Source organism: Dipodomys ordii, unplaced genomic scaffold (genome assembly GCF_000151885.1).
Source record: "Dipodomys ordii isolate 6190 unplaced genomic scaffold, Dord_2.0 Scaffold80, whole genome shotgun sequence".
Classification (NCBI taxonomy): domain Eukaryota; kingdom Metazoa; phylum Chordata; class Mammalia; order Rodentia; family Heteromyidae; genus Dipodomys; species Dipodomys ordii.
In genome coordinates, this window is record NW_012267296.1 from 1,052,407 (window position 1) to 1,065,991 (window position 13,585).

The window sequence follows — 13,585 nt, forward strand, 5'->3', positions numbered from 1 at the left end:
TAATATACTTAGTGTAGATTTATAATTTTGGTTTTTAAAACGTTCCTTCCTTTCATCTTGTTTTCGGTGGTTTTCTTCAGTGAATTGAGCTAGAATGACAAAAATCCCTTAGTCTTATGCACTTGGTATAGGGGTTATCTACAGTTTCATTTATTCTTTTTATTCAGTATCTCTCAGTAACAGCCTACTGAGCTGTCACATAAACATTTAAATCTTTCCAGGTGTTAAAATAGAAGTTTATGGTAAATTGTAAATTAGTCAGGCATTGAATGATCCACCTTCCTTTTGCTTATTATATACAAATTCCAGAAGATAAATTCCCAATTAGTAATGAAATTTAGGCTTGCCATGACAGATATAATATCATCTCTAATGTATTTTACAATACACTACACTACAAAAGGTACGTACATATATTATATACATATTTACATGTATATACATTTTAAAGCAGGCCCTTTTGGTAAACAGTTGCCTAATGTGGGCACAGATATTGCACTTCAGTGTCTCGAACTCTACTGAAGAGTAGAGAAATAGGTTTAGCCTTACATCTGTACAGTTTATATATGTTCATTCAAGAAAATGTATATACAAGCAATACCAATATATTCTTGAATTAGTGGTAGAAAACATAAAAAACAGGGATAGAGACAGAATCTGTAAGAAGTATTTGTAATCCCTATTGTGAGTTTCAGAAGTTAGAAACATAAACACACAGAAACTAATGACATTAAGCAAATCTTAATCAAATGGACAAAAACACGTTAAAGTACTCATACCTTCTAATGTTACCTGAAAAAAAGTTGAGATAAACTAAAGGTAAACAGAAAATTATATATCTACTAGCTTTCCATTTGCTATGTACTGGTCTATAAAAATTAGAATGGATAAAATCAGTAATATTGCACACGGTGTTAAAAATTTTAAGAAAATGACAGTGCATCAGAAATAGTATATAGTAAATATTAATATCTGTCATGAGAAGATTTTTTGTACAGAGGGATATTAACTAGATTCTTTGTTTCGTTCACATATTGAATTAAGCTAATTCTATATATATTTTTAAACTTTTGACTAAGGATCTAGCTCTGGATTTATCCTGGTATCTGTTTCTATTTACAGAAATATTTAAAAACAACAATTTTGAATATTCACTGAAAGTGCATAAAGTCGATAAACCTTTAATATATCTGTATCTATATGTGTATATATGGATACATATTTTACACAATATGTGTATATATATGTATATATTTATGTATATATACATATATATGTATACACACACAAACACACACACATGTGTCTGAAAATGGTAAATACCCATTTCAGCTTTACAAGGGATGGTCTTCCATAATGGGGGAATCACTTCTAGAGGGTCTGGCCTGCTGACCTGAAGTGAAGGTGGTCAAGGGAATTACTTTAATTGAGTCATCACTTTTGAGAAGTTTTTCAGACATGGTGTAAAACTGAGCTCTTGTACTACCTTGCCCTCCCTGATCAAGGAAATGTAGTCCATCAGCCCCAGCACTTTGCACCCAGCCTTGCTGTAATCCCATTGGTGGCTGTGCCTGGTTGTGATGGAGGGTAGCAGCCTGTGGCAGGGGAGAGCTGTGATGGGTTGCAGTACCCTCTGCAAGGGTTGGGCTATAGCTGAGGGCTGAGGCCTGTGTTGGTGGTGGGCTGTGGCATAGCGCAGTAGCTTGTGCTAGAGACGGACTGTTCTGGAGAACAGAAGCCTGTACTGGTGGAGGGCTGTGGCACAGTACCATAGTATGTGTCACTGGAGGGCTTCGGTGGCGAAGTGATGACCGTGTCAAGGGTGGGCTGTGGCACAGAGAAGAGGCCTGCATCTGTGATGGGCTGGAATGAGTTAGAGAAGCTGGCATCCAGCAGGCATCAGAGTGGCCCAAGATAAGACATTCTTGAGTGCAGTTGTCAGAGGCTTCTTCCACAGTTGGTTGAACTGTTATTTCTGCAGCTGTTGAGGTGGGAGAAACAAGAGATAAAATTTATATTCCAAATGCATATTTTGTTACCTACTTAAAACAAATCATATTGTTACAGGAAAAGTTAACATTTTGATTCAGTGCATCAGAGACTGCCAAAAGTTTCACAGTTGGTTCTTGATTTCTCAGGAAATAATTCTGTGAGAAACAAAAAGTATGAATGGAGGATAGGGTTTTTTTAATTTGTAAAAGGCAGTGGAATATAATAGAAAGGCTAGGCACAGTCAGGTGAAAATATTTGTGAAGAATTTGTATAAGACAAGAAAACCTAATATTAAGCAAAAAAATCAAAGACCCAGTTAACACTTGTGCAAAAGATATGGATACTTCATTAAGGAAGATTAAGTATGTTCCATCAACTATGAGAAAAGACTCATCACTACTGAATAATAATGGAATACAAATCAAATCTACAAAGAGAAACAGATTTCTAACAATACTAATTGCTGACAAGTATTTGAAGCAACTGAAACATTTGAAGAATGTGGGTGATAATACTAAAGGGCACAGGAGGATTAGATGACTGCTGGTCAATATTTTATAAATATAAAAACACATTGCCAAAAAAAACCCCAGTAATTTCAGTTTTGTATGTTTTCCCTACCAATGTTAAACTCATGACACAATAAAAACATGTATGTGCAGGTTAAACAGCTTTATTAGTAACCACCAAACATTGGAAACAACTCTGTCTTCCACTGTTAAAAAGATATTGTGTTGCACTCTCATAATGAAATACTATTTATCAATGGAAAGAAACACAGTAATGAACTCCAGAACAATATGAAGGAAACACAAATGAATTTTAACTGAAAGAAGTGAGAAGTAAGAGCTTATATAATGTAAAGGTAATTTACATAACATTATGTAAATAGAGAAACTTGTAAACATATTAATTGCCAATGGTTAGAATGGAAGATGATTTGAATAGCACCAGAAGAAAATTTTAGGGTGACATTATCCTATAGCATGTAATGATGGTGAATGCATAATATATTTGCCAAAACTAGTAGAACACAAGTGAATTTTGCTGTATGGAAATATAAAAAGTAGCCATGAGTATTTTCCAAGTATTGAGAAAACACATATATGTTTCAGAAACTCAGAGAATTGAACACAGAACCTTATGTTTGCTAGGCAAATGTGCTACTAATTGAGCCACACACACAGCTAATTTTGCTTTGTTTAGTTTCTTTCTCAGATAGTGTCTTGGGTTTATTGTTGAACAGCAATCCTACTTCTACCTCCCAAAAGCTGGAAATAGTCATATGAAACCATGTGTAGACCAGAAAAAAAATCAGTATATGTTTTATAAATCATCTATTATCTTCTATACCCCATTCAGGACTTTCTATAAAACTATTCTGATTATTATATTAAAATATAAGACTTATGGGCTGGGAAAGTTGCTCAGTGGTAGAGCGCTTGCCTTGCATGCCTGAGGCCCTGGGTTTGATTCCTCAGCACCACATAAGCAAAAAGAAAAAAGCCAGAAGTGGTGCTGTGGCTCAAGTGGTAGAGCGCCAGCCTTGAGCTGAAGAGCTGAGGGACAGCACCCAGGCCCAGAGTTCAAGCCCCACAACTGGACCCCCCCTCAAAAAAAGACTTAGAAATGATAAGTAGAATTACTATAAATGTTATAAAACATTTTTATAGTTTTCATAATTTGACAAATTTTTTGTTTATCATAAAAATAAGTTTTGACATAGATAAGCATATGACACTACATGTAAGGTGCTTATAAAATATAAAATATATCATTTTTCAAATTATATTTTGGTATAAAATATAGTACCTTTTATAAAACTTCTCTCAAAAATTCACCTTCAAAATAATAGAAAACTTATCTTACATTTTATTACATAAATATAATTTATTAAAAATCTCTTCATACTAATGATTTATAACATATGCCAATTTAGTATCACATTTTGGTAATAATCTAGAGCTTATTGATATATTTTGTCTTAAAATCTTTTCCCACCAAATGATAGGATATTGTCATACTGAAAACAATTGTGATTAAAAGAATACTTCTCACAATTAAAAGCAGTGAAACCATATATTGAGAGCTACCAAATACAATTATTATATACAGATTGATGGAGAGATTGAATATAATATATGCCTACAATTTATAAATAATAATCTTCAGCTAATAAGTTTAATCTCAATTGCAGAATAGCTGAGTGAAAATTTCTGGTTTAAACTGAGATACGGTTTATTATAAATCATGTCTTATATGTCTATTAAAGTGCACCAAATACTAACCCAATTTTAAACAAATCATATAAAAAGAAGAATCATTACCATTGTAAGAATTTTAAATGTGAGTAAATACTATAAAAATACTCTTTAAACATTTTATTTAGTAAAATCTACAGTCTCTGTTAATGAGTTTAATATGTTACTTTCCAAAGAGCAATTAACTTGGTAAAAATTCAAAATAATATATTTTATGAATTAGTGGGGTTCAAATTAATATGTGAAGCAACATTTTCTGTGTGTTTCTATAACTCATTAATAACATTTAGAATTGATAAAATAAATATTAATCCTAGGGAAATATATATCCTCATATATCACTAAAATAGTCAGTGTATATCACAATGTTTTTTTCTGTTACAAATGCCATTAAATTAAATAGATGATCATTTCATTATGTTAAAAAGTCCAACTAAAATTATGATTTAAATTATAGCCAAAATTGTCCCAACATAAAAATCAGTGGAGTATACTGAGAAGATAAAACATATAGCAGGGTAATAAAAATAGCTATCAACAAAGAATATATCATAGAGAAGTCTACCATAATATCCTCCTAGGAAACCATCTGCAAGCCAACTGTTACCATATGTAGTCATTCAGAAAGAAGGATGAAAATGACAGTAGATTGAAATATATTTTTAGCACAATGAAATCAGAATTATTGTCAGAATAGAACTCATTTGCTTTGGCTCAGAGACAAAATGTGCTCTTATGATATTAAATACATTTGGACAAAACTCTTCCTTTATTGTGAATGCTTATAATTACTGTGTGAAGTTTAAATTGCTTTTCAGAACTATCTATTAACTCATGTTTATTTAATTGGCTGGTATATATTATGTGTTTCAAGACATAGTGGAGCCAATCTTAGTCTTTCAAAATTCTGATATTAAGTTCATAGATCTGATTAAATGTGCTTTTGTGATATACCCTATCATTCTCTAACTTTCATTAATTTGAAGACAAATACATATTTTATCGACACTATTATTAATGCAATCTCAAAATAGAATTAAATGTTCATTATACAAATATTTCCAATCAAACTGTTCAATTTAATGTTTCTGTTAATCTGTGATAGCAAATTTTACATGACAGAGGTCTTACAAAGATCATTTGATTAATGTTCAAAGATGAACTCTCATGATAACGAATGAGAAATTGCTGCAAACTTTCTTTTGATCTCTCTTGTCTCTTCCTCTTTCAGAAGTTTTCGAAGTGCTTTAGTGAATGTTCTCAATGTTATCTTTTAAAAGTATATCAGATTATAACCAGTATGTTCATTCCACCAAAAATCAGCTTTCTCACCTGAAAAGTTCATCACTTGGTTATGTCAGGACAATAACAGACAATAACATATATGACTCATTTACTATGTTGACACACTAAAATTGGTCTAAATGTGTAAAAGAATAATCTTAAATACCGAAAAATATTTAACCTTTAATTTTTAGCCTTTTATTTGAAGTTCTATTAATGTAAGTTGATTATTTTGCTTAGTTATGTAAATAAAATAACCAGAGTTGCCAACTGAAATACATACTTGAATATATACTTTTGAATAATAACTGTCAATGAGAAAATTAGTTCCATTGTTTAGCATTTGTAGTTCACCAACAAATACAATACTTTCTACACTATCAAGCTTTTTAGATCTAAGAAAATGAACACATGTAATCTAGATTACCATGATTCTGGTAACAATAGCCAATATGAGAATTATTTATTTTCTTTAAATAAAAGAAGTTTTTTGAGTGGGCATGCTGGGAGTTTGAGGCAGGAAATCATGAATTTCAGATAAGTCTGAGGTTCATAGCAAGACCCTATCTAAAATAATTAATAAAAATAAACAAAAGTTATGTTTGACGAAAATATGTTATGCTTGATAGAGGAGAAACCAGCCACTGAATTACTTCTGCAATTCAAAATAATGCCATGAGTACTATTATATATCAATCATTAGAATATAATTTTTATTGCCAGTATTGTGACTTAAATTTAGTGCCTTAAGCTCTCATTCTGATTTTTTGCTCCAGGCTGCCTGGTGCTATACCACAGTTCCACATTTGTTTTTTTGATTAGAAATATTAATCTAATGGACTTTTTTTCCTGGGCTGTTTTTAAAGTTCCATCCATAACTCTCATCCTCCTTAGCTGTTTGGATTACAAGTATGAGCCACCACTTCCTCAAATATAAAGTATTGTAAAACATAGGAATCTATCCAAAATTAAGATAGAATGTATGTAAGTGTCTTTTTTTAAATTTTCTTTATCATTTCAACATAGAGGTATGGAAAAAATGGTGCAGACAACTCTGATGAAGAGGCAATGATAATTTGATACAGAAGACTACAATATTAAGGTTATTGAGATTTGGTACTATCTACAAAGTATTGTTTGTATTTGGCTTGTGAGAATGGGAAGGAAATGTTTTCTATTGATGATGGTTGGGAATTTTAATATCATTGAGAAGTTTAAATTATAGCTGGGATCTATGATATACTGAAGCCCCAGTCGGAACAAGTCCATCATCCTTTGGTATGCCTCTCAATACTTTTGAGTTTTGTAAATTTATCAGATTCAAGAATTTATTTGGGAGGTAGATAAAAGGCTTTTGGTCTATGGCAATCAACAATATAAAGTGTACAGAATTATTAAGACAAATAATTATAGTTTCCTTCATGCAATAATTCTGATCTATTTGTATTAATGAATTAAGTTAGGTAAAAATTTTTGTCTGTTTGGACTGGGGAAACTAGGACATGGTTGCTTTTTGCATGAAATAATTTATCAGCTTTCCACTCTTCAATTTTAAGCCATTCTCTTTGAATATACCTTATAAAAAATCGAAACAGTTTTCTCCATACATACTTTTTCTATAAATTATTGAACTTTCTTGAAAATATATTAGGTTCTTCAAATAATGAGATGTTTTAGTTCCTTCCATCATTAATAATAAATGTGTTGTTTATCTTTTTAAAACAAATTTTCTAGATAAATGGATTGAAATATATTATTGCCATAAATCATAACATAGTTTGTGGTTCTTTTTGGAAAATGAGTCAATGACACAAAATTTACTACCAGTTTTTAATCAAAATCTGAATTTGGCAAAAGCACAAATTAATGTTAATAAATAAACAGTCCTATCCAATTCAATTTTGTCTTTCAATTGCTGAATCCTAGTGGCATAGATCTGCAATCATAACTACCCAGGAAGCTAAGATCTGAGAATTGTGGTTTGGAGCTAGCACAGGCATGAAAGTCTGTGAGACTCATATCTCTTATTAACCACCAAAAAGCCAGAAGTAAAGTTGTCCATACAGTGAAGGAGCATTAACCTTGAGCAAAAAAGCTAACTGACATCACAATGGCTCTGCATTCAACCCTCAGTACTCACACAAAAATATGTCTTTCAACTAGTATGGATACCTAACTTTGTGATAAAGAATAAGCAGTAATTATTACAAATGATGGAAACCATCAGCCTATGTTTTTTTGAGTCTGGCTTATTTCACTTAATATTATTTTATCCAAGTTTTTCCATTTTCTTGGGAATGACGCAAGCCATTCTTTCTGATGGAAGCATAGAATTCCATTGTGTATATAAAGCACATTTTCTTGATCTAGAATATGCTTAGGATAGTCATAGCAGAGGTTCATGATAGCCAAAGAGTTAAGTATATGTGACCACATAACATGATGCTAATTGAAATCATCTCCATGATATGGAAACAAGAGTGTTTCTTTTGTTGTTGTTGTTTTAGGGGGAGGCAGCTTTGCTTTTCTTTTTTCTCTTTTAGTGTACTGTTTGCAGTTATTTCTTTGGTCTTTCATGATTTTTTTTCTCCTCTGGTTTATTGCTTGTGGTCACTGTTTTTGATTTGGGTACCTTTATCTTGTATATATTTATCTGATTTGAAAACAGGATGGGGAAATCACAGAAATGGTGGGACAAAGGGTGAAACAATGCAACAGCAATACTCACTAGACACTATGTTGGAAATGAACTTTACAACTTGGGAAGGGAGATTTGGGGGAAAAGAAGATGGGAGAAAACAAGGGAGGGGATAACACTGTTCGAAAAGAAACATACTCATTACCTTACTTGTGTAACTGTAACCCCTCTGTACAATGACTTTACAATAAAAATTCAGAAATAAAAAAGAACAAGCAGTAAAAGAAAAAATATATTTAAAGATTAGTAAAAGATTGCATTAATGTTAATTTTAAAATAAACTTAAATATTCAATCTATCATATAAATATGGTGAAAAGGATGTATGTAAGAATCAGATATTTAAATTATGTGAGCAATACATTTAAATAGTTTATGTACAATTAATTTCATGCTAAATTATATACAATGCTTATATCAGATAATATGCTATTTACCATTTTCATCATTGCTATGTCCTTAGGAACTGAAGGGAAAAATGTCTTCCTGTAAAGATCTTTCCTTAATAGAGAACTAGAAAAATAAAGGTGAGGCTGGGAATGTGGCTTAGTGGGGTTTGACTTCTTAGTACCACATAAAGAGAAAATATTGGAAGTGGCGCTGTGACTCAAGAGCTAGAGTGCTAACCTTGAGCAAAAGAAGTTCAGGGGCATTGCCCAGGCCCTGAGTTCAAGCTTCAGGACAAGCACACCAAAAATAAAGGCAAATAATAGGAGGACCAGGTATGTTTCCTCCTGCTATCAACTCTAGGTTGTTCTAGGACAGACTTTAAAAGTGATGGAATATGAAATACATCAATAGTCAAAACATTCAAAATAACAAAACAAAAATGGTCCATGGGAGGGATGGGGGAGAATGATGAAAGGGGTGACATTGATATGAACTGTATTCATAAACTGCTTTGTTGAGTGGCAACTCCAAAATATATTTAAAATATATTTTTAAAAATTGTCTGGGCTGGGAAGGTGGCTCAGTGGTAAAGTGCTTGCCTTGCATGCTTGAAGCCCTGGGTTCGATTCCTCAGCACCCATAAGCAAAAAAAAAAAAAAAAGCCAGAAGTGGCGCTGTGGCTCAAGTGGTAGAGAGCTAGCCTTGGGCTGAATAGCTGAGGGGCAGCGTCCAGGCTCAGAGTTCAGACCCACGGCGGGACCCCAAAAAATAAAAATTAAAAATAAATAATGATCTAATTGGTGCTGAGAAGGTGGCTCAGTGGTAGAGCACTTGCCTTGCATGCTTGAGGCCCTGGGTTCAATTCCTCAGTACCACAGAAGCAGAAAAAAAAGCCGGAAGTGGTGCTATGGCTCAAGTGGTAGCGTGCTAGCCTTAAGCTGAAGAGCTGAGGGACAGCACCCAGGCCCAGAGTTCAGGCCCTACGACCGGACTTCCCCCAAAGAAGGTCTAATTTAAAAGAAGTCATGGAAGTTTTTCCAATTCTTCCCAGTGAAGTATTTATGAACCATTTTCTGTAGATGCAAAGTTTCTCATGTTTATGTATTGTATAATATTCAAAGGAATAATCAATTCTGATTTATCTTAGGTAACTTTCATAAATGTATGGACATTTAAATATGTAAATACCCATGTATTTTATAAATGAGCATTCAACATACATATAATTGTACTTATTCATTATTTTTATGTCATTATTATTATTATTATTATTATTATTTTGGTCAGTCGTGGGGCTTGAACTCTGGGCCTTGGCACAGTTCCCAAACTCTTCAGTTCAAAGTGAGAGTTCTACCACTTGGCCACTTCCAGTTTTCTGGTGGTTAATTTCATGGACTTTCCTGCAAAGGTTGGCTTTGAACCGTGATCCTCCTGAGAGGCTAGGATTACAGGTGTAAGACATGGCTAAGCAATTCTTTAGGTACTCCAGCTAATTATGTTCCCAGTTTTAAAATGTTTTGAGGCGCTAGCTTTGGCAGCACACATATTAAAATTGGAATGATGCAGAGAAGATTAGCCTGGCATGCAAATTTGTGAAACTTCCGTAGTTTTAGGAAATACCAGTCGAAAAACAAAGGAGGGAGTAACAATGCTCCATAGGAAATGGACTCATTACAATGCTCATGTAACTGTAACCCTTCTGTACAGTACCTTTACAATAAAAATATATTTAAAAATGTTTTGAAGAAGAGAGAGAAAATGTTTTTTTCTTTGTTTTAGGAAGGCTGTCAGGTACTAGTTTCCTTAATTGTATGTGTGTTTACACATATTTTTAGAGGAAATTCATTGAAACATTTCACTTTAATTTATACTAGTACGATAAATATTATTTTAGACATACCAAATGTTCCAAGTGCATCATCCATATAATATATTTAATATAATCTTTGAATATTTTAGCAAAGAGTCATTATAGTATTTGTAAAGATGTGAGATGAAAAAAATGAATTTAGTTTAGACTAATGACCCTTAACTTTATGTGTGCATTGAACAGATTATTAGTAGAATCGTCTTAGGCAAGGAGGCAAAGACAAATAAAACAACTATAAAAATGTAGAGTACTATAGAATATAGTCTCTATTAAACACAATTTCCTTCACAGCAAGTTAAAATTTTGATTATCAAGATAATTAAATTCAACTTAAAATAATTATATATAAATTAAAAATAGGAGTGACTAAGAAAAATATTTCTTAAAATTGGTTTGAGAAAATGATTTTAGATAATTATAAATAACAGAATCTAATCAACATAGAAGTCAGATTTTGAGTAAGGTATTGGTGATTTTTAATAAAAGTAGAGGGTGGACACATTGTATTTTACTGAAGAGACAATTGAAAATTGGTGACTTTGTGGACAGTGGAGCATTCAATGTCCTCCACAGACTGCTGATAAAGAAAATAAAGGAAGAAATGATGAGAAATAATTATAGGGAGATTGGCAGTGTACTAGGAAATGCTCATCTGAATAGCTTACAGAGAGATAATTTGGACCGTAAGTGAAGCAAAAAATCCCAAAGATTGTCTTCTTTCTCAGTTGAGGAAAAGCAACCAAAAATATTCTATAATGAATGGGCACAGAAATAGATGAAATATGTGAATTACATGCTGGCAGATTAAAATAGAATATAAGGAAGTCAGTCCTTGAATTAAACAGGCTACATTTTCCCGGAAATTTTCTTTTCTTGAAATTATCTTTCCTCACTATTTAAATTTATCCTCTCAACTGTATTTTATTACATATAACATATATATTTGCAAGTTCAGTGCAAATAAGTGCAAATGGTTGTTCTCTCTTGACTAAAAAAATGGACCAAAGTCCAGACTTGTAACTAATCTCATATTTTATTCTATTAGTAACTTATTCTTAGTGACTTAGTTGACAGAGTCTACTAGGATACATTTCCTCTTACACACTACCGCACCAAAGCTTTTGGCTCTTCATTTGCTTTGTTGTTTTGACACAGTTGGGGCTTACAGATGTATGTCAACACACATGATTAAAACGTTTGTTTTAAAACTCAAGTTTTGTTTCTTCATACTTTTAAATTAGTGTGAAGGAGCCAAGTTCAGGATACTGATTTCATTTTTACCAAAATGCATTAGTATACTTTTTATTCTATTAGGAGTTCTGAAGGCTTATTTTTGAATGATAAACAAACCATGAATTCTTGAGTTAAGTATCTTATTTCTTTTTATTTTCCTGGATTTAAATTACCTAATTTTTAAATGATTTGTTTAGTTTGGTCTATATTCACGAGAGAATATAAATAATTATAACTTCTTTTTCTTTGCTTCCTTCATAACTTTTACCTGAATTTATGTCAGGTTAATGCTCATTCTACAATGAGTTAAAATATTGTACCTCTTGTAGTTTTCTGATGAGCTTCCTGAATGTTTTCATCTTCTTTCTGAGATATTTGCTCAAATTTATCTTCAATATTCTCTGAGCCTGGAGCTTTCTTCGGGTGAAGATTGTTAACAACAAAGTACATTTCCTTATTAGACATTCATGTATTTAGATTATGGATTTATTTCTTTAGTGAGATTTTGTAGTGGTATCTTCCAAAGAATTTATTTATATCTATTTGATTGTGTAATTTGGTAGTAAAACCTATTCAGAATTATTCTCATTACCTTTTCCATGTGAATTTTTTCTTTATCTCTTTTTTAAAATTTAATTCTTTATTTTATTTTTTATTGTGATAATACCGTAGAGAGGAGTTACAATTACATGGGCAAGATAACGAGTACATTTCTTTTTTTTTCCTCTTTTTTTATTGTGAAAATACTGTACAGAGGGGTTACAATTACATGGGCAAGCTAATGAGAGTACATTTCTTATCAAGCATTGTAGCCTCCTCTTTTGTTTCCCCTTCCCATTCCTTCCCATCCTCCCTCCACCCCCACCCATTCCTCCCCGTCCCCCCACCCCACACCAAAGTTGTAAAGTTCGTTTTTGACATAACGACTTGTACATCTCATTGTTGTAATGAGTCCACCTGCATCCCTATTTAAACTATTTGTTTTTCCTTTTCCCCTCCACAAATTACACCAACATATAAGTATGTTGTTTAATTTTCAAACATTGTGACTTACCCTAGATATTTTATTGTGATTTATCACATAGTTTCATTGAAGTCAAAGAACATGTTCTATGTGCTTTAAATCTGCTTATTCATTAAGAATCATTTTGTAGATTGAAAGCATGAATCAACTAGTAAAAAGCACCAGGAGGGAAAAAGAAAGTTGAAGAGAGAATTAAATACCAATATCAGTATAGACAAACACACACACACACACACACACACACACGCGCGCGCGCGCGCGCGTGCACACACACACACACTACCTCAACTATTTTAGTGACGGTGTAGTTCAAGTGGCAGTGCATCGGCCTTGAATGAAAAAAAATGAGCAAGAGTACAAGGCTGTGAGTTGAAGTCTAGGTATTTGCATGCATGCATGCACACGTGCACACACACACACACACAAACACACAAATCCATTCTGGAATCAGGGATATGGTTCAAGTGTCAAGTGATAGAGCACTATCTTTGAGTGGAAAAATATTGTTTTTATGTCCACTAATGGTTTAATTGATGAAGGTGTTGTGTACAATAGGAAAAAAAACACTGAAATTTGGGGATGTAGAATTCTATATAAAAGTAGCAAATTAGACCCAAGCAGATGATTATGTTATTTGAATCCTTTCTCAATGATTTAAAAAGACATATTTGCAAAGAGAATGTTTTAAAATTCCTGCTTCTTAAGATGTGGTCTATTTCTTACTTTAATAATTCTTCTTCTTTCTTCTTCTTCTTCTTCTTCTTCTTCTTCTTCTTCTTCTTCTTCTTCTTCTTCTTCTTCTTCTTCTTCTTCTTCTTCTTCTTCTTCTTCTTC

The 13,585-nt window shown here is 32.5% G+C and overlaps 1 protein-coding gene across 1 annotated transcript in view; it reads right to left on the reverse strand.

The window, feature by feature from the left end:
* Nucleotides 1-1,334: 1,334 nt before the first annotated feature.
* Pcdh11x (protocadherin 11 X-linked) overlaps nt 1,335-13,585 on the reverse strand; it is a 695,630-nt gene continuing 683,379 nt past the window's right edge. The window contains exon 10 of the mRNA XM_013024979.1: nt 1,335-1,981. Within this exon, the coding sequence (XP_012880433.1) occupies nt 1,335-1,981 (647 nt within the window). The remainder of the gene's footprint in view (nt 1,982-13,585) is intronic.